This window comes from Polyodon spathula, chromosome 7, assembly GCF_017654505.1.
Source record: "Polyodon spathula isolate WHYD16114869_AA chromosome 7, ASM1765450v1, whole genome shotgun sequence".
NCBI classification, from domain to species: domain Eukaryota; kingdom Metazoa; phylum Chordata; class Actinopteri; order Acipenseriformes; family Polyodontidae; genus Polyodon; species Polyodon spathula.
This window is the reverse complement of record NC_054540.1, coordinates 15,390,596-15,417,306: the sequence shown is the minus strand read 5'-3', so window position 1 is coordinate 15,417,306 and position 26,711 is coordinate 15,390,596. Positions and strand designations below refer to the sequence as shown.

Sequence of the window (26,711 nt, the reverse complement as noted above, 5' to 3'; positions counted from 1 at the left end):
CCCTAATTAATCGTTACAGGTTGCATTAGGAATCAGACTTCACCGTTGTCATTGTTTGTGGTATTGATGTTTCCTTTTCTCCCGTGCTTCGTCAGGATGTTATTTTTTGTGTTGTGCTGTGCCTCTGTTTTTGACGTGTTTTGATCTTTCTCTCTTCCAGAGCACAGTGATAGTGGAGAAATCTATTCAGGACTTGATGAACCTAATGCATGACCTAAGTGCTTACTCCAACCAGTTCCTTGAGATGGTGTGTGACAAACTAAAAGAGTACAAGGAAATCTGCAATACTGCATACAGGTAACTTCACAAAAGTGAATGCAGAATCACAAACTCTGTTAACTACATTTCAATCATTGTGTCTGTGATAGGGTAGCATCACGGACCACACTGGCTACCTATATTAATTAGACCCAGAGACAGAAAAGCTACAGTTTAAGTGCTTTTGCACACTTTTATTACATAAAGATAGGAACAAATAAACAAGCACAAGGGCCAAAATAAAAGGTTTAAACAAAACAATACAAAAGGCGACTGTAGGCTGGTGACGCTGGGCACTCCGGGAGTGGGTGATGAGTGGGGCACTCCGGCGGTGGCGACGCTGGCAGCAGCGATGCTGCACACTCCAGTGGTGGCGACGCTGGCAGCAGCGATGATGCGCACTCAGGCAGTGGTGACGCTGGCAGCAGCGATGCTGCACACTCTGGCGGTAGGGAGCCCTGCCACTGTGTCTTTAACCTAATTTTAAATAATTTTGAAAAAATAATTGTCTGTTAACACAAATGTTTGAATGAACTCTTTAACGATATTGTAACAGTATTATAAAAACTCATTAGGCGTTGTCAGTGTTTTGTAAAGCCACAGTCTTTCAGGAAGGTCATTGGACCAAAGCATGCTATATATTAACACTGCTCCCTTTGTGGTATTTTAAAATTCTGTGTTAGTTAGTTAGTGCTGTTGAAAAAAAAAAAAAAACACATCCTCCAGCGGAGGCTTTATCAGCTTTATCAGCTTTATCAGAATTCATTTATTTATGCTGTTAGAATATTGATGTAAAAGCTAATCTGTGAATCCTCCAAATTTGTTACAACTTGTATTGGCCCTTTTGAAAAATCCTTGGATTAATCAATGTTAGAAATTCAACTTGAATACTAAATTGCAAGTCAAACTTTGCATGATTTATTATTTCCAATCAAAGGCAAGATGTGACTTCTTATTTAGAGGGTTTATGTATGGCAGCTGTTTTTAGAGGTTATGTATTGCTTGTATTTTGTGTCCTCTTTAGCTTTATGGTTGCATGTAACGTACGGTATTACCTGCCAGCATCCTTTAAACTTCTATGTATGGATGTATGTATGCATGTATGCAGGGATGGAAATAAGACTCATATTGCATAGCAGTTTCAGGTTTAAAATGAGACTGATTAGCCAGAGTGTATTACTATTTATTTATTTCTTTCTTTCATTCTTAGCCGGCGCCCTTACCCAGGGCGACTTACAATTTACAGTATACAAAAAAAAAAAACATCAAGAATGACAGTACAGTATAGGTAACAAGCTCAGGTGTGTCTTATTAAACTCCTAGTAAACCCTGGAATGGATCAAACTGCAATGCAACAGGAGTCTTATTTCCATCCCTGATGTATGTATGTATGTATGTATGACTACATTTATTTAAAAGCTGCAAGATGTGTGACAGCTATGACTGGTCTTTTTTGATTGATGTGTCTTGTATATCAAAATGGTTTTACATGAAAATCAGTCAAGCTTTGAAGTGTTACTGAACAAACTGTGTAAGGTTTGAAACGCATTGCTTTCCCAAACTTTCTGCTTTGTTGTATGTATTCCAGCAATATCTTTTCCAATATAATCGCGGTTGTTTTGATATTTTTTGCATATCCATGATCATAAAAAAAGTTTATTTGTTAGTTATTTTTGTAGTTTTATGTCGGGTCACAGAATCAAAAGACAGTATTTGGGAATCTCTTAGGACACACACGTATTTGCTTTTATTGTTTTGTAGTTTCTTTGATTACATGATGTTAAATAACAGATCTAAATTATGTTCATATATAATTTTTTTTATTTTATTAAAATGACGTCTCAATCCTACAATTCTAGATAATGCAAAACTTTTGGCCATAGCTGTACTCTATTGAAGACAGATATTACTGTTAATAAAATCCAACCGCACCTAATAAAACAAAAATATAGTAGAGTGTTGAATATAAATAGGGTATTGTGATTATTATTTATGTTTACCTGAGCGTTTATGCTTCTAAAAGATTCTTTCAAATTGTGCTTCACTGATTAGTATTCAATTATACATCAAGTTGAAAACTGCAGAGTTTATGAGTACTTAGGGAGAATCGCTAGACGCCCGCTTCACCCAGCCTAATAGTGGATGATAATTTAGAAATATTACTGTACTAACCTTTGAGCTGCTAAACAAACACATGATGCACAGTGGTTCAGAGATAATATATCTAATACCATTAAAAAAAATAAAATATATAGTATTTTAGTATATTTTTGAGTCGTCCTGCATACCCCCTATGAGAAGTACCCCCACGGATGAAAATCCCTGCCCTAACCGGGCGGAGGTCTGTAAAGCAGATGTTGTGATTGACCAGGTCGACCATAAGAAACAATATACCACCATGTAAAATGAATTAAAGGCCTTTTCTACATGTTTGCCTGTAAGTAGGGGTATTGTTCAGTCTGAGGAGAAGCTGACAATCAGTGCATCATGGGCCAAGGATGAAGACATCAGCAGGCTGCTAAAATCCCTTCCCAATTGGTCTAACATGGCACAGCCCAGACAAGTGAGGCAAAAGAGAGAGGACGAGGAAGACTTTACCCGGTAAGATTGAAAAAGAAAAGACAAACACAGGAATTCTAGATAAGATAACTGACAGGGAGGGAGTGATTATCTGAAAAGAAATGTCAGTGGTCAATGTCTCCGGTAACAGCAACACAATTGTACTCGATTCAGCAGTTTGTCCATTGGGAAGATAATAAATTATGTATTAATCCATAATTGGGATTGATACCTTTCTGTTTACTTACTGACTGTGTTAAATGTCATCTGCCTGGAGATGTGATTAATGGTATTTTTCTGGGTTTACAAAATCAGGTGGCAACTTAGGTTCTCATGCTGCCTAGTGGCTATGAAGTAATTTTACAATGAGAGCTACAGGACTGAGCATCTAACACAGTGGTTCCCATGTGTGTTTCAAGTAGAATTTCTGCACCCTTTTGGTCAAGCTGTCCCAGTGTCAATCTTGGCTGTTGACCCAGGCAATCAACTCTGATAAGCTTTATTTCAATTAATAAACATAAAATGTGATAGGACTTTTGATAGCCTATACGAAAACAAATCTCTGAAGGTTATATATCATTTTTTAAATACTGATGGATAAATGGGAAAAACCCATGGTAAAATCAATATTTAGGCATGCGTATTCATTTGAGTAAAATCTCTTTTATATGTGTCAAGAGGTTATCAGTTGGTTATTTATTTCAAGAATATGAATGCCCATGACTTCCATCTCTCCTTCAGAGTGACTCTTCAATTTATTTGCAAGTCAGACATACTAAATGGAAATTCCCTGTGGCAGTCCCCCTACAAACAAAGCTAAATATGATTAATTTGATGTTCCTTCGGAGGTCATATGCAGCCCATTATGTAAGAGGTTCCAGGTTAAATGAAGTGATGACCCTGTCCAAAAACGAAGGATTCAGCATTATAGAGTAGTCCTTGTTAAGATAGAAGATTAAGGCACTTCTGGGGCTGGTTGCCACATAGTCTTCTGATAGGGGAGAGAAAGGACAAGAGGTGAGAGGGTGGCAAGGACAGATACTCCACTGTATAAAACCTGTATCGCAAATCTCCTTGACAATATTTGTTAATTTGAATAATACAAAACAATATATAAACACGTTTAGGCTGGACAAAAGACAAAAAGTCTGCATCAGTTCATATTTTGGAGACATAAATAAGCAGCATTGGGAATACTGGGGCAATCTGCTAGTACCACTTCCATATCTTACCATTTTACCATAAGAATATTGGAATTGTGAAACCCACTTTGATGTAACATAAACACATTGCTGATTGTTAAAGTAAAATATACCAGTGTAGATTATTGTGGTGATGTTTCTTCTTCACCATTCTTTATCTTTTCTACTGCACATTGTAGTTATGTGATCAAAGCAAAGACATTTTGGATTTGAAGTTAAAGTTAATTATGTATGGCCACAGTGGCAGATGCTTATCTTCAGTTGAAATCTGCTGGATGGAACAACTTCTGCCTTAATACTGAAATGCAATATTCATTTTGAGATAAAAGAATATGGAAAAAGGTTCTGTTTGGGCCATATGTCTCTTAACTGTCCAGTCTGGAAACTGGCTATGCATTCTGTTCCTGTCTTCAATACTAATAGCATTGTCTGAGCCCCAAATGCCATTACGTGCAGTAAAAGCTATACCTATTTACTGGGGACTTTTGTGTCGATTTTAATGAACTAATTTCCTAGTGAAGTTTATTAATGGATGTGTTCTGAGAACCACAGGCAGTACTGATGGCTAAAGTTCTCCTCATTAGGGAAGTAGCAGGACAGCATTACCAACACACTAGCCTTGAGAGGTTAAATAAAGAGAAGATGAATCTGTATGGAGCTGAGGCATGCAAATCTTATTAATCATGTCTAGTACCTACCTTGTTAATACTTAGAGAAACAGACATAAATCAGCCTTATTTCTATATTTTAGTGTTTATAGATGTATTTAACATATTTTTTGTGTTGACTGTAATGGTGAATAAAACAGCCTCCTCTAGCTATAATAATATACTTGTGCAGCAAATATTTTTGAATAAGGAGGGTATAATTTAAAATGTTGTATAATCAATATATGGTCATCCTATTGTTTTAGAATTAAGAGTTAACATTGGTCCTGGTGACTCTTATTTCAGAGAAAAATGGACTGTGTGGTAGAAAAGTAATCAATCATTAGATTAATTCTCATCTGATCTGTTCAAGAGGGATTTAGGCAATTTAATAGGCTTGCTTTTCCTACATATTTTGAGCAAGTATTTTTCTAAAGAAAAGATATAGGCAAACAAGACCTGCCTCGTGCATCCTATTCGTCTGTTCAAAACACAGTTAAAGTGTAAATATGGCAGTGAGAGGCTAAGTGGATTATTACTTGACAGTGAGAACACATGAGGCTTTACTGAAATGAGTGGTTACTTTAGGTATTTTATTTGTTGCTTTTTTAATTCAACACCTAATCAGTAATGCATACTAGAACACAGAGGCGTGAAAAGCCCTGAGCCAGGTTGTGTTGTTAAGTGAAGTCAATGGTAAAGATTTTTCCTGCTCAGTATTCCCAGAGTGCCAGACTGTAATCGGTCACTGGCTCCCCTGAGTACACGCTCTGACAGCCTCTCTGTCCTGCCCAGCTCCTCTGCCACTCTACCCTGGAGCCTGATTCATATGCATAGTTTGCTTACAGGATAATTGGCGCTAATTTTCCCGGCGGTAACGGGGAGAGTGGCACTAAATGAACGTGAAACCTCTGTCAAGGGCATGTGGGAGGCCTCATTTAAATGCTAGCTGATATTGATGTGGACACTTGGCTGTTTTCCCACCTTTATTCAGACATGGACCTCTGCCAAAATGTCTTTATTCAAGGGAAGCCTATCTTGATTTATCACATATGCCCTTCATTTACACCCACTGTCCTCCTCGTTCACTTCTGGAGAAGGACTGCCTCCTGTTACATTTTATACACTGGTCTGATGTTTGACAGATACTGTTTAAAATGTACTGGTTCTGTATCAAATTTGCACATACTGTATTGCATACACTGTTTACTACCTTTTGGTTTTTTAAAACATATTTATTTGAAAATAAGTATTTTAAAAAATCACATACTTATGTATCTATGGTAGAGGGGACATAAAAAGAGGAGCAACACTGTTAAACTGCAGTCCATGTAGAAAGTTATTGTTACCATTTGCTACAAAAATGTTTCTCTGAGAGTCAAACTCATATCTTAACTTGATCCCAGCTAAGAAGTGCAGCAGGTCTCTGGGGGAACCATTTCTGTTATAAAGTACCCTTTAATGTTATTATTCTAGGGCTGCCTTTGCCAAGGAGTCGGAGGTTCTAACTGGTAACCTAGGAGACAAGCTAATTCCTCCAAATGAAATTTTGCGTGATGTCAGCGACCTTAAGGCTCTGGCCAACCTACACGAGAGCCTGGAGTGGTTAGCAGGGAGGCTCAAAGGCTTCTTCTCCAGCCTGCCAACAGCACAGAGTAAGTACTGGTCATGAAAGAATAGTACAGATTTAATAACAGATAGGCTTCAGAAAACAAGCAAAAGCAAAGCAAATCCTTGGTGGAATGTAAAGTTGTATATTGGATTAAACTGTTTTGATATCTTCTAAAATGTGCCGCAGTGCCATCTGTCGCATACACTGCAGCTGAAGATTTAAGCAGGCTGAAGATGTAAGATGTTCATTTACCACAACAGGTTTTGGCAATAGACAGATAACTGTGGGCACCGAAGTGTCTCTTAAGGAAGTTGATTTAATAGAGTGTTCCCAAAACCTCCGTTTTGCTGATATGTTATTTTTATAACCTGGTTTTAGAGGTTGTTTATAACTCAGTTTTAGAGCTGGAGATAGAAGGAGAATTACAAATGAGCTGGAACTTCATTAAAAAAAAAAATAATAATAATACATCTGAAACCTGAGGTGAGCCTGATTCTCAAGTATTGAGACTTGAGGAATCTGTGCTCTGACTATTGCAGAAGGTCTCATGCAGCTCAGATCAGCTGCACTCTAAACCATGATGTCAATATCATTAAAACATTAACAGAAAACCTTCTGAAGTTTGCTTTAGCTATAAATGCCAATAGCACTCAACTGTGAACATGTCATAATTACCATTCATTTAAAACAGTGCCATTAATGGAGTGTTTTATCACATAGGACAGCCTTGGTATTGTTCATTATTTAGTGTTTGCTAAGCTGATGGGACATCCGTAGCTAACCCCTTATCTTAACTTTTTCCAAATTGGATTTCATATTACAGAACCAGTCAGGTATGAAAAAGTCATTTTATTCTTTCTTGTCTTTCAAACTAATACAGATTTTCACTTCTAGTGTAATATTCATAGATTAAGGGTGCTTATTCCAGCCGCTGAACTTTGTAGTTCTGTGCTGTGAAGTTTTTAAAGCTGACCTTGAGGCATATGTTGTAATATTTGAAAACGGAAAGACCTTAAAAACGTCACTTGAAATAATGTGTGCGGCTATGTTTTGTGAGTAATACTGTATTATTGGGTATGCTTAGTCTTGTATCTACAGTGTCTCATTGAGGCCATCATAAAAAGAAGAAATACATGTTATGTCGAGATCATGAGGTAATTGAGCTCAGGATCTTGATATTACCGTTCCATTGTCTCGTGATCACAAGATAATTTATTTCAGGATCTCAAGAAAACGGAAGTCATTACTTCCGTTTTCCTGAAGACAGAAGGCATCACTTCTGTTTTCACGAGATCCAGAGATAAATTATCTTGTGATAAAAAAAAAAAATATATATATATATATATATATATATATATATATATATATATATATATATATATATAATAAAAAAAAAAAAAAACTGGTTATATGACCTCAACGAGCTGACGTATGCATCTTATTGTGCTTCTTCAAGGTGTTTTTCCGGGAAAATTTATTACTATGTGTGAATTCGTGTTCATCAACACCTTAAGTCAGAACTATTGGGTTTGGATACAGACTTGTGAATAGTCATGCAACAGTGTTCTGACGTCTTTGTCAAAAACGGCGACCACTTTTAATCACTGACTTAAATTAAGACTGATTATGAACTGTTTACAATCAGGCAATTGGTCTGAAGACATATCGTGGTCATAGTGGAGTCCCAAACACAACAGGGTTCGTGTGCTGTACCTTATTGGCTGGTATATTAAAGAATTAATTTATCAATACTGACCTTTTATTTCCCATAAATTTAAAGAATAAGTAGCGGCGTTCCGAAAAATATAGCGTTACACGTCCCCATATGTTGCTACATCTGTTTAAATAAATGTAGGGAAACTTTAAACAGCAAGACCACAATACAGTATCTTGAAATATAGTGAAATGACTAGGAGTACGGTATTTTTCCTGGCAAACATCCTGGAGTGCTTTAAGGGTCAGTGTTTGAGCTAAAGATCTTAATTTATATAAATGACCTAGATCAAGATACAAAGTGCAAGATTGTGCAGATCATACCAAACTAGGACTCAGAAACATTGAAGTGTGTTTGGTTAAACAGAAATTGAATTTCATCTGAAGCTGTGACCCAAGTTATTTTAAATTGTAGAAAGAAAAAAACAAACAAAAAAAACATTTGATTTGCATTCATGCTTCCACTTACTTTGTGACATTTTTTCAATGAAAGTTTGCATAAACATTTAACTCTAGTCCACACACTGTGAAAGCTTTTTCTTCTTGTGATTCACTTTGTGTTAACCATACCTTGTTTGATTTGTCTAAATTACTGTATACTGGTTTATATAAGCATTATCAGTGTAGTCATACAAGACGCCCTAGGTGCCTATAAAATTTGCATGGTACCTGACTGCATGAAGACAATAAAAAGGGCTTAAATTTATTTATGATAAAAAGCCACATTCTCTTGTTTAGATTTTTTACAACTTTCATTGCATTTAAAACTGACAGGATTATTTTCAGAGTAAAGAAGTGGTAGTATTTTTCAGTAGAATGGAAAGTGACATACACTGTACCTTTGATTAACTCATACACTTAGATGCTGCACAATGAAACTTGTTATACATTTTCTCGCAGTTCTGTGAAATTGTTTTTGTATGCATACAAAAAGGGTTGCATGTATCAAGGTTTTACAGTAGTAACATATCTGCAATGTTTCATCATGTCTAACACTGTGCTTCTCGTGTGTCAAATGCAGTTCATTAAAAAAGACACACGTTTCAACTAACTCCATCCTCTGTGTTTCCTACTTGTGCCACTTACAGCACAGAAAATAGATGTAATGTATGAGAAAGAAGATTAAACACTGCAAATTATATTTTGCTAACTGCTGTTTCATTAATGACAGGGAATTTCAAAACCAGTCATTTTAAAAGTTTTTTTTTTAATCCTGTTATCAGTTGTTTAATGTCTGGCCTCAATCACAAGAAGTCACAATCTTTGACATCCACAGACAGACCCCCGAATCCCTGTGATTGTGTTTTGATTGTTTGCTTGTGGATTATCAACTACTGATTGATTAAAATTGTCTCCATACAGGTGCATTTTGAACAGCTACGCTGGCATTGAGATTGATTAAAATGAAAATAGTTTTCTGGAAATTAAGTGTAATCATTCGGCTGATAGGCACAGTTAGCAGTTTGCACCCAGCTGGGCGTTTGTTGTAATTCTAATCCTTGTTGCCAATATTTGTTCTAGTCAGTTTCTAGGGTTGAAGCAGTGGGAGAGCTCCATCTTCCAAAGCCAGCTGGATGCAAGTCCTAGTAGGGTGATTTTCAGGTCTTCTGTGTAGTTTAACAGGAGCCTCTGGCTGTACTTTGGGATTGCCTGCTGAAACTCCACTACCAGGCAATGAAACACATATAACGTTACCTGCCATTTTTTTGTATTAATGATACAATGTTAGTTTTTTTTTTTTTTTAAACATCCAATGTATAACCCAAAATTCCACTGAGACTAGACATAAATAGAGAATAATATCTGAAGGTTTACTTGTATGAATTCCTTCCATGTTTTATTGGAAACTATGTTGTGTTTCTGAAAGGAGAATCCACCCATTAATCACATATGTAGCCCTATCGCCTACGCCTCCTTGTCGTTTCTTTGTTTGGTCCTCCTCCCCTGCCTCCACCTTGCAGTGCGCCTTGTCTAGAGGGAAGGTGGCCCAGAGTGCCACTTATCCTGCCCACTGGCATTAGTTATCATAGTTCGGCCAGCGTATAGGGGTGGCTACCGAGCTCCAATGGACAAGGCCATGGGTCAAGTTATATTACATAAAGTTCAAATGCAAATGCCATTCACTCTTGTAACACTGAATGATTTTAATAATGCTATATTTGTATCCTGCTATATGCTGTTACTGTACTGTATGGTGTTAGGTAAGAATTTAATACTGTTTTTAATAGAAAGTAGAAACCTTTTTTTTTTTTGGTCTGCCAAAGTTTCTGTATTCTTTTTTTTCCCTAACTGTTTTTTCATCCCAGCCCTGTACAGATGGAAATGAACAGAAGGTTTTGCAGATAGGATTAGAAAATAGTTGGAATAGCGCCACAAAAATGTAAAAGAAAAAAAAGGTGTCAGAGCTGGGACTGTATTCCAATACAGTCTGTTCAGCATTTTAAATTGGTCACCACATACTGAGACTTGAACATATTGATCCCAGTACTTCTCCAAAGAGAGATTGGACTACTGTAACTCTCTCCTTGCTGGTCTCCCTGCTTCGGCTATCCGCTCATTCAAAGTTCTGCTGCTTGTCTTCTGTTCTCCCATACTGTCATGCTACACCTCTGCTTCACACCCTCCACTAACTACCTATCTCTGCTTGCGTTCAATTCAAGGCCCTTGTTCTTGATTACAACCACACTGTCCCCTCCTACCCCGTGGACACTGGTTTTAAACTGTTGTTAAAAATATTGCTGCAACTTTCAAATCTGTGTTTTCAAGAGAGATATTTATTAATTTGTTTAAAAAAAAAACAAAAAAAAAACATTGGCATTGATTAGGGAAGAAATTGTGTTCTTGTTTTTAATGAATAAGGCTCCAAAGCCTTGTTAGCTTTTTGGCCTCCTGATATTTGACTATGTGGAAGCTCAGTAGCATTTGTAACGTGTGTAGGAGGCTTGGCTTTTAATCTGAGCCTCCCACGCATCATTACTGCCATTTTAACACTACAGTTTCTAATTAAAATACAGAACTATATAAAGTGAGTTGACAATGGGTATTGACCATCATTCTTCATATAGTTTCTGCTGGGAGTAGGACATCAAAAAACTGAAATCATACAATAAAATAAACACATCTTCCAAATCTTATTCTGAATTCATAAAGTTAAATTAACTTGCAGCGGTAAAATGATGCTCTCCTCCTCAGACAGTGCTGCCTGCCATTTACTTAATGAGACAGTTCATTAACCAGTAAGTGTATACACACATAAAGAACATTATTTCCGAAAATGAAAAACTAATAGAGTGTTAAGATATCTCTTCATCACCACTGACTCTCTTCACTCCCTTCATTATTACTGTTTACTGAACAGAGGGAAGTCACTGCCAGGCCTGCTTATCAAAAAACTGCTCTAATGAGATTTGATGATATTTGTCTCTGTGTCCACATGATAGTGGTGTGAGTCAATGTTGATTAAAATTATTTGGAAGATATATAATGCAGAATGCTGTCTTTGTTATACTGTAGACGGTAGATGTACTGAATGCCGTTTCCAGGGGTTCAAGATTATAGTTAAGTTTTATATATTTTTTTTGTGGTTCACGGATGTGTGCATTTTACTACACTCTTAATATCCACTGATGCTTAAAAGTGATACTGTGAAATAAGCATAAAACAGACCTCTGTTTGAGAGTGGAGCACACATTTGAGAGCTGCCTATTCTTAGTCCACTTCAAGTCCAATTCCCTTCCAATTTAATTTTGCATACGTTCGACTTTCTTTGATCATGTGCTTCTTGGGAAGGAAGAAGTTTCGACCGCTCACAAGCAATTAAAAAAACAAAAACTGAAAACAACACTTCAAATAGGAAACTAACAAGTGACAAAGTAAATGAAATATTTAGTGCTGATAGGTAGTGAGAAGAATGTGGTTACAGGTTTAGTCCCACTTCTCAACAGACACTTACGTATTCATTGTATGCTATTCATTTCAGATATTCCATATAATATATATATAATATATATAATATATATATATATATATATATATATGATATATATATATATATATATATATATATCATGCCCATTTATTATCACGATTTTTAAAAAACTACTCGCCATGTACCGTAAGTTCTTACCTCAGTTAATATCATCTCATAAACCCGCTTACTCAAGTAGTACTAGTACTCAAAGAAATGAAAGAAGTAATTTACAAACCGCTAACCAAGATCATGCAGCAGTCTTGCAAACGTAATACCGATCCACAAAAAGGGAAACAAAACTGAACCAGGTAACTACAGACCAGTAAGCCTGACTTCTATTATATGCAAACTTATGGAAACTATAATAAGATCCAAAATGGAAAATTACCTATATGGTAACAGGGTACTGGGAGACAGTCAACATGGTTTTAGGAAAGGGAGATCGTGCCTAACTAACTTGCTTGATTTTTTTGAGGATGCAACATCGATAATGGATAATTGCAAAGCATATGACATGGTTTATTTAGATTTCCAGAAAGCTTTTGACAAAGTCCCGCACAAAAGATTAATTCTCAAACTGAACGCAGTTGGGATTCAAGGAAACACATGTACATGGATTAGGGAGTGGTTAACATGTAGAAAACAGAAAGTACTGATTAGAGGAAAAACCTCAGAATGGAGTGTGGTAACCAGCGGTGTACCACAGGGATCAGTATTAGGTCCTCTGCTATTCCTAATCTACATTAATGATTTAGATTCTGGTATAGTAAGCAAACTTGTTAAATTTGCAGACGACACAAAAGTAGGAGGAGTGGCAAACACTGTTGCAGCAGCAAAGGTCATTCAAAATGATCTAGACAAGATTCAGAACTGGGCAGACACATGGCAAATGACATTTAATAGAGAAAAGTGTAAGGTACTGCACGCAGGAAATAAAAATGTACATTATAAATATCATATGGGAGATATTGAAATTGGAGAAGGAATCTATGAAAAAGACCTAGGAGTTTTTGTTGACTCAGAAATGTCTTCATCTAGACAATGTGGGGAAGCTATAAAAAAGGCTAACAAGATGCTCGGATACATTGTGAAAAGTGTTGAATTTAAATCAAGGGAAGTAATGTTAAAACTGTACAATGCACTAGTAAGACCTCATCTTGAATATTGTGTTCAGTTCTGGTCACCTCGCTATAAAAAAAGATATTGCTGCTCTAGAAAGAGTGCAAAGAAGAGCGACCAGAATTATTCCGGGCTTAAAAGGCATGTCATATGCAGACAGGCTAAAAGAATTGAATCTGTTCAGTCTTGAACAAAGAAGACTACGTGGCGACCTAATTCAAGCATTCAAAATTCTAAAAGGTATTGACAGTGTCGACCCAAGGGACTTTTTCAGCCTGAAAAAAGAAACAAGGACCAGGGGTCACAAATGGAGTTTAGAAAAAGGGGCATTCAGAACAGAAAATAGGAGACACTTTTTTACACAGAGAATTGTGAGGGTCTGGAATCAACTCCCCAGTAATGTTGTTGAAGCTGACACCCTGGGATCCTTCAAGAAGCTGCTTGATGAGATTTTGGGATCAATAAGCTACTAACAACCAAACGAGCAAGATGGGCCGAATGGCCTCCTCTCGTTTGTAAACTTTCTTATGTTCTTACTGTCACGTTATGTGCTAGCCTTTCAAATGCTGCGTCTTCAGGCTTTACTAAGTAACCACAGGATAGAATTATTTTCCAACGCAACTAACAACCAATAATCGTCTTGGCTGATAAACTGACATTTTCTGCAGTCTGTCAAATGCTGCGTGGGCGGTCTTAACGGGATACAGTTCAGTTACAAAACACAGACGTCACCATTTTTTCTTTTTTTTTAAATATAGTCTTATTCACAAACACCAAGTGAAACGCCTGATTGATAGCTCTCATCAGTCAACATTTCATGCGCTTTTAGATCATGACATAAAATGTATTTGTCTTGTAGTAAACTATGCATTTGTTTAAATGTAAAGAACGGCTAAACGTACAATATTAAAACACCGCTCTTTAATTCACCGTTAGTTTTTTTTTTTTTTTCTCTCACTCGTAATGTGCCGTCATAGGCAAACGTGAAACTCGGTTTATATCATGACCTGCTTTATATCACAAATTATTCCTGCACGGCAATCGTGATATAAAGCGGTTTGATTATATATATATATATATATTTTACATTATATTCCCTTATAAACTTTTCCAGTAGTAAAAGTTTAGCAAAGTGTAAAGCACAGTGAAAGCTTGGTAAAACATAGGTAAGCATTGTAAAGCACAGAGAGGTATGGCAAACCAGGGTAAACTGTGAGAAAAGTGTAAAAATACGGTGATGAACTTGTATAAGGGTTCTGGAACTGTTCAGAATTCTTTAAAAGTACAAATGAGTTCTGTTGTATTTCAACTTTGTTTTAAGCAAAGGTTTTGAATACACAGTAAGTCATCTAGCCTCAATATGTCTGTGCTTGCGGGTCTGCTGTTATATATTGAAAATGAAGAAATAAATAGTCATCTTTTTAAGATGTGAAGCGAGTGCTGGTCGTCATCTTCCTACAGATTATATTTTCCTTGACCAAGGCACCCGGAGTGAATGTTATGAACTGAGATTTCGAGGGTTTCTTTGGAGTTCAGCAGGCTCTTTTGATCATTTATTAGCAAAGGTTTCCAATAATTGCAAAGTAGTAATAGCTCAATAGCTCTTGTGGTTAACAAAAGGATCATTGAAAAATAAAACAAAAGTTTGCAAAACTGTCTATTGCTGCATGCAAGGCAGCTGGATTGTACTCCACAATCGATTATCTTGCCAGCACCATTAAATCAGTCACTTATATTTCATTAGCAGTCATTCTCTGTCAGCAGGAAGTGAGCTGCACAATGCATTGTAGCGCTTCATTGACTAAATAGATTTGTGTATGAGGGACATTGCTGAGTTCTTTTTTTCAGAAGGTTTTAAATCTATTACCATTGATTTACAGGATGCAATCTTTCCATTAGCACCTCCCTGTTATTGACAGCAAAACACAGGGATTCACAAGTGACTGCTTAAACAAAAGTGCAAAAAATAATGATACATTTTTTAATCATGAAAGGGTTTCCTAATAGGAACGTGTCAAGGAAATAACACATTTGTTTTAATACTATACATACCCCTTTAAAGAAAGGAAGCGTGTTTCATATTTAAGTGTATAGTTTTAAAGTGTATTCCGTGTGTTTTTATGTGATTGTAATTTGCTGCTGTTTATCGTCATTGTAAACAAGCTAATTATGGCTCATTTGGCCTTTCTACAATCCTTTTTTTTTTTAAAATGAAATGAAGGCACACTGCATCAGTTTTATCTTCACAGAAACATAATTTTTGGGAAAAAAAAAACTTTTTCTAAGTTGTGTAATTTTAACTGAATAGTATGTATTCAGTGCTGTTTCAGCTTATGTATTTGTTTGCCAGTTTTCTGAGCACAAGTTCTTAAATCTTTTTAGTGTTTATGGGATGATTATTTATTTTCACTGTCATGTTTTCCAGCTATGTCTCCAGGTTCTGACTCCCAGGTTAATTCAGACAACACTCGGACACGTGAACAAATCATGCAGACTCTCAATGACCTGGCCAGAGCCTTCCAGGAAATGGCTGACCGCTGCTTACTAGTGCTCCACCTAGAGGTCAGGTAAGTAATCAAGGCAGAGGTATGTTATGCAGTTATACAGTATATGTATAATATGTTGATATGTAGAATATGCTCACACAACCATATTTAATTAAAGCTAGGAATATTCTATAAAATGTATCTTAAACATTAAAATCCTGAACATCATTAAGTATTTTCTTATTGTTAGTTGATTATTCAGTTAAATTACAACTTTTTTTTGTTAGAGTAATAAAATAAATAAAACAGACTGCTACATTCCTGTATGTGATTGACAAGCATATTATAGTGTAAAGTACAATAAAAGAAACATAGGCAACTTATATTTATTTTTGGTATGTAACTTACTTTGGCATTTGCGTTTATTGCTTGGCTGCTATGCAATACTTTTGAAGCTATGGGGAGGTGCAAGATAGCACGTTCCTAGGCAGCACTGTGAGGGCAATTAAATATCAGACCCAATTAAAATACTGTTGATGGTGTCTGTTTTGATTCGCAGTGCAGTTTACATAAAGCAAGGGTGAAGGTTCTTGCTTTGCAAAAGATGAAGAGGTAGCTAGAAGGTATTTTAGCAATTAGCAGTACCAATTATTGGTCTCAATACTTGTTTAACTTAGGAAAGTATTCTTGGGTTTTATGTTCTAATACATTCTCATTTTACCTTTACAGAGTTCATTGTTTCCATTATCTAATCCCCCTGGCTAAGCAAGGTAATTATGCCATTGTTGCTAATGTGGAAAGCATGGACTACGACCCCCTAGTGGTAAAATTGAATAAAGACATTAGTGCCATTGAGGAGGTCATGGGTGCCAGTCTGCAGCAGCACAAGTTCCAGTACATTTTTGAAGGTATTTCACTTTTTATTAATTCAGAATAAAAACATATTTTGTAGGGTAATAGGTTTGCCAAAGTTTCACATTTCGCTGTGTTGGTAAGCAACATCACCATTTTCTACACCCAAGGTGCTTTCAACTGAATTCAGTGAGAATCTTAGCTGCCCCTGGGTCATTTGAGAAAGTTGTGAGAGGCTGTGTTCTTTCAACTTGCTCTGTGGCAGCGGAGTATAGTCCAGGATTGTACTGAGCAGGGGGAACCACAAAGCCTTGCACGGAAATGAAATACATAGATAGATACAGCTATGGGAAGTATAATTAATAACACTCAGAATAGTTATACATAGGCTTGCAACTGTTCGATTTTTATTTTTTTGCCAAATCAACGATTAATATTGACGTTTATTTTAGAAACAATTTACAGTTTTTTTCTATCTTTTATTTTTCCATTCAAGCAGAGAATGGGTGAAATCAACCGTTATGTTTAAAAAAAAAACAAACAAACAGACTTTTTATGCCAGAGAAACGTCTCAAGTAGCGAAACCCTTTTATTGTATTCAGCATGCAACAAAACCATGGTTACCAACATTCCAATTGAAATAATATTTGGTCACAGCAGAGCTATACCTTGTAAAGGTAAAGATCCTACACAAATTAAAAAATGGTCTCAAATAAACCGTAGAAAACACAGCATATAAAGTGTATTACACAGACATTTATAGCATAAATTTACAAGTAAAAATAATATGCACAGAACAAAACATTCGGTAGTTGAACAGAACTAACTTGCTGTTATTATTCGGAATCTGAGCTCCCCCTCTCCTGCTTCAGCACTGCTGGAATTAGAGTCACTGGAAGGTAAGACAGACAGGCCTGCTTCGTCCTGCCGTGGAGACTTCAGCCATCGGTCAGAATATTGTGCACCCCATTTTCAAATCAAACAAGTAACTGTCATTGTATACCTATAGCAAAAGCCTACCTACTCCTTAACCTGCTAATTTCAAAGTAGGTGCTTTGAATGACAGGTGCCGTAGCTGGCAACTGAAAGTGCACAACCTGTGTAGGTCTTAATGATTGACAGTCATTTAAGCGAATAAGAGCATTGTAGGGCTGCATCAGTCAATGTGATGTGTCAGAACAGGGTGAAAATTTCACTGAAATGACAGTGACAGTGAAACTACAATACTAACGGACCACTGAAATTGACAGCGACCCCTTGCCATTCAGAGCGGAACGGAGACGGGACAGACAGCAAGTATAAAAACTACACAAACTAGAGATGATTTCTAAATGGTTATTTTTGGAAAGAAAATTAAAAATAGTGAATGGTTTTACCAACGTTTATCCTATTTAAATTTATTTCAGTCTAACTCATATTTTTGGGGAATTCAACGTTTAACGAGCTTTTTACCGATTAATATAGAGAAGTAGCAAGCCTAGTTATAAATCCAAATAAAAAAGGAAGATTATATATATATATATATATATATATATATATATATATATATATATATATATATAACCACATTTCTTTCTTTACCTATTACTGATACAATATATTATCTAGAGATTCATGTTTTATTTTTACTTTTAATTGTTTGTGTTGAACTTTTCTTAAAACTGCCTTAGTGAAAGTATCTGTTTGGTCATTTAATTCAGGTCTCGGTCATTTGATTTCCTGCATCTTGATCAACGGGGCCCAGTACTTTAAAAGGATCAGTGAATCTGGAATTAAGAAGATGTGCAGGAATATCTTTGTCCTCCAACAGAACTTGACCAACATCACCATGTCTCGAGAGGCAGACCTTGATTTTGCCAGGTACTGTAAATAGAAATCTGTGACACAGTTGGGTCTTGATTTTCAAGTGCTGGATAACTGTATTTCTTACATGGATTGAATAAGCACACTGCTGCATATTATTTTGAACTAGGTGTGGTGGGTATTTATTGAAAGGTTGCAAAGCTAATATATTTCTAGATATTCAATTGCATTTAAAATGTATTAGCAGGCAGATCAATTCCCCAACTGAGTCACACAGGTGGCTAGACCAACACATGATCAGTTTAAGTGGTTGCATTTTTGAGGGCCTTAGGCTATAAAGTCAAGATGATTACTGGAAATCATTGTATTGTACAAAAAAAAGAATTGCATTAAATATTGCTCTGTCTAACACAGGGTGATTTGTATAAAGAGGCACATTTGCTTTTTAATGGGTCAATACGATAAAACAGAGTGCGGCTGATTAAAGTGCACGTCTTTTGCTATTTGTTTGACTAGCTCAGAGACTCCTACCACATTTCATGCTTTGTTTCTGGTTTCCGTAAATGAGAATCAGACAAATACATTGAGTCCAACAATGAGAAGCTGCAAGGCAGGATTTTAAAGTGTCTTGCATTTACATTTCATGTAATACATTACAATTCAAATTTTAATAATCTGTCACCAAGCATCTTTCTTGGTTGTTTATTATACATGAAATCTACAAGCTGTTCTCTTATTTATCTTTCTTGAAACACAAAACCGTGTTGCCATGGTGAGCATTTGACTGAAAGTTCCTGCTGTTTATTAACAATAATACCCTCACTAGTGTTCAGTGCAGTTTACTAAATATCAACAATAATAATCTCACCCACCCAGCCGTTCCATGTTGTACAGTTTGTTAATAGTATGTTGTCTTACTCTGAGTTCTTTAATGTATGTAAAGCAGAAACAGCTTGCATTTATTTATTTTATTTTATTGTTGTGCTGATTATTGATGATAGCAGACCACGATGATTGAATCTTTAGCACATCACTTGAACGTTGTTGTCTGATTACCAAACCTGCTAAAATATGCATACAAAGGTATCCTTTGTGTAAATATAATCAGAACAGCTAGGCAGCATATGCTTATTTCATTTGGTATGCATACCTTTGTTAAGCTAGTGGGAAAGAAACAAAACTGTACAGATCCCCTGGGACTCTGGAGTGCTACACATTATATTTAATAGTTATTTTAATCTGTGTATCAGTAGGTTGAGCAATCAATGTTCCCCAATCACTCCGAGAATATAGATGTGATCACTGAACAGCTCTATTATTTTCTGCCAATGTCTTGCCTTTGGGACCATATTTAAATGGATGTTGATTTCATGGGTACTCTTCCAACATGGTTTAGATTAAGAAGTAAGAAGCTATGCATATATATCCCTCTTTGTGTCGTGATACAGTATTACTGTGTGACTTTAAACACGTTTTAAAATGGCACTAAAATATCCCTTCCAGGTTCTATAAGGCAAGTATGTCAGTTAAATAAGGGCACTGCACATCAGTTGGCCACAGAGTATGTAGTGGCACCTGTATAGTTAATGCAATTACAAATTTAAGTGAATTGTATAGGAAAGCTTTATTCAACTGAAATGAATTTAACCCTATTTCCAATAACATTTACAGACAAATGAAAGTGTAACGCTGTTGTTGAAATGTCTTTGAAACTGTTTGAAATGCTTACTGTGTTGTTGTGTACATATTTTAAATACAATATTATAGTACCTAGAAACAGCTATCAGTGTACAGTAGAGTAGTATAGGCATGGCTATGTGGCATAGATTTCTGATAATACAAAATCCTTAATAGCAATTGTTTTTTTGCTGGTCCCTTGACAGAGCAGTTTTATCACTGTTGGGGCAATGCACATGCAACAGCAAGTTTAATATGTTAAAAAAAAAAAAAAAAAAAAAAAAAACCTTGTTACAAGTAACCTTTCCACCTAGAAACTCCATCCAAGGATATTCCTGTTTTCAGCATGGGAGAAGAGAAGTGATTTTGTGAAAGGAACAGCTTGAATTCAAAATAATTCCAGCAGAGCATCCTTCCAGTGTTAGAATAATTAGGATTGATTTTAGTTTAAATTTGACTGAGAGAAATGACCACCACATCTTTAAACATTAACTGAAATAGCCAAATGTATACAGATTGGTAAATGAAAGACTGCCACCTTGTGGCAACATACTGTATAGTAATCTAATGTAATGTGCTGCAGTTGTACCTGATGCAAGCTGCTATGTCCTCAGCCTGTAGGTCTCTCAGTGCCATTATACAATTACTCAACAATAAACCATTAAGTAATGGCTTCAGGCATGTACACATATGCAGACTACAATTCCTATCTTTTATTTTAAATTATTGTATCCTTAATTCTGTTTCTTATTGTACACCAAAAAAGAGGCAGTAGTGATACTACTACTGCCACACATAATACAAAAACAAACAAAAAATACACTAGTCACAATCTAGTACAGTCTCTCAGGTCTTTACAAAATAAACGATATTTAATAAAAATGCTATTGATTTTTTGATGTCAGTAAAGAATTCAGCTCCACTTCTATAATGTGTAAATGTTGTGCAGCGTTGTTTACCCAGATGAAAACTGAGAGGAGAGCGTTTATATTGATTTTCTTACCTTGTGTAGCATTTCACAAATCAATGCAATGAACTTTACAAAAGTGTGCTGAAAACATGTTTTATATGTATTATCATGTTCCATAGACAATGCATTTCAAAACCATTGAATAAACCTCTTTATAAGTTGAGTGCCAGACCATTATTACTGACAGCCTACCAGACTGACGAAATCTTCCACAAAAATGAATCTATGCAGAACTATTAACCCCCCTGAGTCTATAGGGCTTTGCTGATCTGTACACTTTTTATTATTTATATTACTATTGCAGTAGCATTTATTTTCTGTGTAAAATATAAAGAATTGGTGTACTGCTTTAGGCACCAATGCAATTAAAATAGTAAATCATTTCATAATGCATTTATTTAGAAAAAGCCCAGTTTTAACTATCTGATCTATACAAAGTCAGACTGGATGTTACTAAATGTCGCAAACCTTTTTCTGATTATTTTTTATTTTTATTAATGCAGTTAAAAAACGCCCCGCTATAGCCAAACTGTTTTCTGACTTATCAGATCAAAAGACAATGTACAAGCTGATGAATTAAAACATTAATAATAATAAAATCATAACATTCCACCACCATTGTATATTATATGTTGCCAGTGGGATTTAGACAGCATCAAGTAATGTTGTACTGGAACTTTCTTGGGTTTTACGTAAGGGTATTGAAAGGGAAGTTACAAAATAGCAACAGAAGCAGATCCGATGTATGTATTTATTTTCTTTTGTCCTGGTTGATGGCTGGACTGACTTCTGTACAGGCAACACCAAGGTTCCTTGACTCTACAATACACCAGGCCTCTATCTCCACAGAGATCTGTAAGCTTTACATATTAGGTTTTTTTTATGTTTTATTTACATCATATACCCCCATTTCTTCCAAAACTGGAACTTTTTAATCTTATAAACTGCTGACTGTTTGCATTGTAGTCATGTCCGTCGGTTCTTTTTTTCACTGTTGCTGCTGTCAACTGTGGGCATCTGTAAATGAGACTTTGTATCCCAGAAGCTATCGCCTGAATATTTTAAATAAATTAATACTTTACTGAGCAGTAACTTTCAGTAACTCTTGACAAAGCCCTTTCATCAGGGGGAGGTAGTAATGCAAAAAGATAAGGAGACTTTATTATGATTTAAAGTGCTACGAATTTGAATACTGTATCGAACCACTACCGAAGCACCAAGAGGTAATGTGCATGCTTTAAATTGTCAGGAGTACTGTTGAAGAGGAAAACCTAGATGATCATTAAGAGGTGATGTAGATGATCGTATCCTTTGTTAAATATGGTCAAAAAGTATATACGTCAATTACTTCAGGATTTAAAAGGTATATATTCCTATCCTTTAATTGATTATAGCTAGAGGCAAAAATGAATACATCTTAGATGTTATCCACTACAATTCCTTATGTACTATATGCCTCACGTGAAGTTTTGAAGGAAGCACATATTACAGCAAACTTAGAAATATATATATATTTATATATTTTATATATATATATTGGCTACCATACAATGCAAGTCAACAGGTGATGTACTGTATGTGATTATTTCATTATCTATTGGAAATGGTGCGCACATTTCCATATCAGTTGAGGTGTTACTCACCTGAAAGTGTTACCCATTGCCACTCTAGGAGAGAATAGAGAAGGCTGACACGCGACATACAGGAAGAACAATGGAAAGGAAAGATACCGGTGCTCACTGCATTACTGCAGGTATTGCATATTCATCTAGTGTAATCATAGTCATTGAGATCATGTCCACCCGCACGGTGTACATATCAATGACTTTATCATAGTCTAAGCCCTGGGAATATTGTCATCAGGAAGGATGAGGCACATATTTGGAGAAAACTAAATGAATGAAGGAGACAGGTATTCTAAAAGACCATTTAAAATGTTATTGATCTGCAGGGGCAATGTGTAATGCACTTATGCAAATAACATTGGGAGGAAATGCTAATAGAATGAGTTTGTCCTTCATAGTTATCAAATGTTTAGAAGTGTAAGCCAATTTCCATCAAAATGAAGGACGGCAAAAGGAAGATAATAAAAAATTTACTCCAGATAATGATGTAATTGCCCTTCTCCTTTTCATTCTGAAGTGTTTACACATGCATAGGTTTCATCATTTTGTTTCATACTAAATATGCATTCTGTCATTATTGCATAGAACAGTTATCAAGCATACCTGCTAATTACATTACAAATGTCAAGATTTCTAAAAAGGTTGCTTTACTTTATGAATTAAGTGAGTAAGTATATTTAGATCATGATTCATAAATTGACAGCATAACTTGTGAACACACACATAACAAGTGTATCTAAGAGGGTTATAAGTTTAGTATGATCTCCCAGCATCTCATCATTTTTTGACAATACATCAATCAATGACTATTCTGCTAGATTTGTTAGAACTGTTTCATTTCAGTGTATATTTAATTCAGGTAATTCCTACAACATTTTACTATTGTTATTACAATTCCCCAGTCACTAGGTAAAACCTTGCCTGCTGACAGAAGCAAATTGTAATGCATCTGATGTTTAAAATTAGAGTACATGAATGCTGACAGTTCTTTATGACTGCATTCATTTCATTGTCTCCCTAGTTTATGCATCATACATTTGCTTAATATTATTTCCGCTGGCATAACGTACAATGAAGGGGTTAATTAGAAATGTATGGTATATACCGGTATAAAATATTTGCAGGTGTTTGTGGGGTATTAAAAATTATATATAATGCTATTGGTTATTTTTTATAGCCTGGGAAGCATATGGGTATAGGGTTTAATCTTACTCTGCTAACTCTTAGGTAACATTTTCTGATACTACTCAAGGTAGTCTATTGTCAGCTGTAATCGTCTCAGTAGAATGCCTGTGTTTCAAAGCTAACTGTCAGTAGTCTTTGCACTCTGAGTTTAGTATCTGCCCTCCTCTGCTATGCAATGGGAGTCGTATTTCCATCCCTTAGTTATGAATACTTCCAAAACCCTACATGGAAGATGAGGTGATGGGATATGAACTTAATAACTTATCTATGGAGATCAGTCCTTTTTTTCCACAACTGTATTGTAGAATTGTTGCATAGAATTGAATTGAGGCAAATGGCTCTTTCCAGGGTTATTTATACAGCTTGGTCTTAAATTACAGGCGATGACTGAATGTAGCTGTCTTACTGCCTCACATGCTTTTTAGTTTCTAAATACCAGAACCAAACATTTGATTCGCACCTATATCTTACAAGTCAAGTTTGATTACATTAGAGTGACTGGCCAGCTGTAATTGAAATAAAACAGTATTTTATATGCCATATATGGCTGGACATGACATTTGCTTTGTTCTTAGATTTATTTAGTAAGTTAGTTTCTGCAATTATGTTAAGATTTAAAACAGTCACACATACGGTGGAACTTATTTACGGTGCTGTCTGCATAATGGTGATAATCTTTGGGGGGAGGGGTAATAAATGACTAAGATTTATCCTATTTCACAAGTCATTACCTTTTTGAGGAAAACAAGCAGGACTCTTGAATCTGCAGCAGTAAACGATACACAAAAACAATGCAGACAATGCTCACATCCAGGCTTAGTTAAATCTGTCAATATTAAGACACCAGCTAGCTGGGTTATTATTACTAAAAGATCCTACAAATAATAATACATAATTGACCATCCATGCTCTCTGTGATCGAACTTAAATTAATTGAATTAAAACAAATGCCTGAATCCTGGAAGAAGATTTAATGCAGCTTTATATTAAAATAGGGAAATAATGTAGGTCAAAAAGGTGACTCCTCCTTTGTGTGGTGTGGCTTTCTCTTGAACCCTGTTTTAACTCCTCCTTGCAGACAATACTATGAAATGCTGTACAACACTGCAGATGAGCTGCTGAACCTGGTTGTGGACCAAGGAGTGAAATACACAGAGCTGGAGTACATCAACGCACTGAGCCTCCTTCATCGCAGCCAAACTGGGGTGGGAGATCAGACCGTGCAAAACATGCGACTGCAGCGCCTGAAGGAGATCGTCTGTGAACAGGCTGCCATGAAACAGGCCACTAAAGACAAGAAAATAACTACTGTGTAACCACACTCTTAAACACTACCCAGTGTCCATGTATTCTCAGAGCACTGTTATGAAAAGCAGAAGTACTATATATGTAACATGAATGTGCAGCTAATAGTTGGGCATTGTTAAACAGTACAGTACATATTAAAAGTAGTAAAGAATTGCTGTGCTTGCAAAATCAACTTTATCTCAAGCATGACCCTGCAATCAGAATGCAACTTCTCATATCATAACTTACTTAGAGCTTGTGATTTTGTTATATTACTATTCATAAATCTTCACTAAAGATTTTCAGTTTCTCCAATTGTATATTTCTGTCCTGATTTAAAGTTGGAAACATTTTAGAATGTAATTTATAATGAATACTAACCCCCGAAACCTTACCCTAACCCCCCCCCCCCCCCCCCCCCCAAACCTGGTGGTGCAGGTGATACCCCTTTTTGTATGAACTTTTCTCACCATACCTAAAACAGAGAATCTTAAATTTAATGTAGTAAGCACTGTGGCTGATTATATACAAAGCGATGTCTAAATCAGCCAGCCACAATGTTTTTTTTCTTGTTTTCTTTCATTTTTAACTAATAATATAAATGTATTTTGTTTGTAGTTTTCACTATGACAACTCATTCACAACATAAAAAACCCTAGAAAAATACATTTCTTTATGGCTTGTGTATTATCTCAAAATTGCCAAACATACAATGTGTTGTTGTTTAAAGGTTATTTATATACAGTTCTTAAAACTGTAGAGGCTAATACACCAGAATGACTTTGGAGTAATATTATGGTTTATAGCTTAAATCAATACCACAGTGTTGCCTAGTAATGTAATCGTTTTGCTTTGAACTTTTATTTTTGCAGCATTCAGATATTGGCTTCAAAGCAAATAATCAATAATGCAAAGTAGGGTGGTTTTCTGTCAACATCGTTCAAGGCAGAACTCTGGAAATGTGATACTGTTTCAATTTAGATGCCTGCTTAATACAAAGAAAAAGGTTTGCTAACTGCTAGCAGTTCTAGTGGGTGTAACTCGTCAGGGTGATTTAAAATGAATATGGAGCTGAGTTGTTTATATAAGCATATATTATCATCCTGTACTGTGGAATATCCCTCTGTTGGCAAAAAAAATAATTATATGGTACCTTTTAAGGTGGCAAAAGCATTTTACTTTCCATTAAACACACTGTAATGTGTAAAAACACTGACTATTATTCTGTTGTTTAATAAAGGTGGTTCCTGTTAATAACTGACTTTGATTCTTCAATCCTTGAACTCAAAATGGGCCTTTCATTTCCTACTTTTTCTTCACTGATTACCATGTTAGTGTATGTTTAATTACACTATGTAACACAATTTTTATTCCTGGGTAGTAAGTGTTATTTCCTAATTGCTTGTGCCTCAAAAGTATAGAACATGGCTATTATTTCCCACAAACTTTGCTTTTGTGACCAGGACAGTGATATTTCAAAATATCACTATTTCCAATGGGAAAATGGGAAAATGTGTGTCTTTTCGTTCACATTTTTATTACTTTAATATAAATACATGTTAATTTGGATTCATATGTTGTTTTTTTCTGACTTTATGTGAACGAAAAGACACACATTTTCCCATTTTCCCATTGGAAATAGTGATATTTTGAAATATCACTGTCCTGGTCACAAAAGCAAAGTTTGTGGGGAATAATAGCCATTTTCTATACTTTTGAGGCATAAGCAATTAGGAAATAACACTT

The 26,711-nt window shown here is 35.7% G+C and overlaps 1 protein-coding gene across 2 annotated transcripts in view; it reads left to right on the top strand.

Moving 5' to 3' along the window:
- Positions 1-25,386, top strand: part of exoc4 (exocyst complex component 4) — a 157,207-nt gene extending 131,821 nt beyond the window's left edge. The window contains exons 12-18 of one of the 2 annotated variants that reach the window (XM_041254693.1): positions 161-297; positions 2,704-2,859; positions 6,143-6,321; positions 15,506-15,647; positions 16,296-16,474; positions 18,119-18,278; positions 24,757-25,386. In XM_041254693.1, the coding sequence (XP_041110627.1) occupies positions 161-297; positions 2,704-2,859; positions 6,143-6,321; positions 15,506-15,647; positions 16,296-16,474; positions 18,119-18,278; positions 24,757-24,994 (1,191 nt within the window). In that variant the 3' untranslated portion in view covers positions 24,995-25,386. Of the gene's footprint in view, positions 1-160; positions 298-2,700; positions 2,860-6,142; positions 6,322-15,505; positions 15,648-16,295; positions 16,475-18,118; positions 18,279-24,756 lie in introns of both variants that reach the window. The other variant, XM_041254692.1, reaches the window with a different exon arrangement.
- Positions 25,387-26,711: the final 1,325 nt, after the last annotated feature.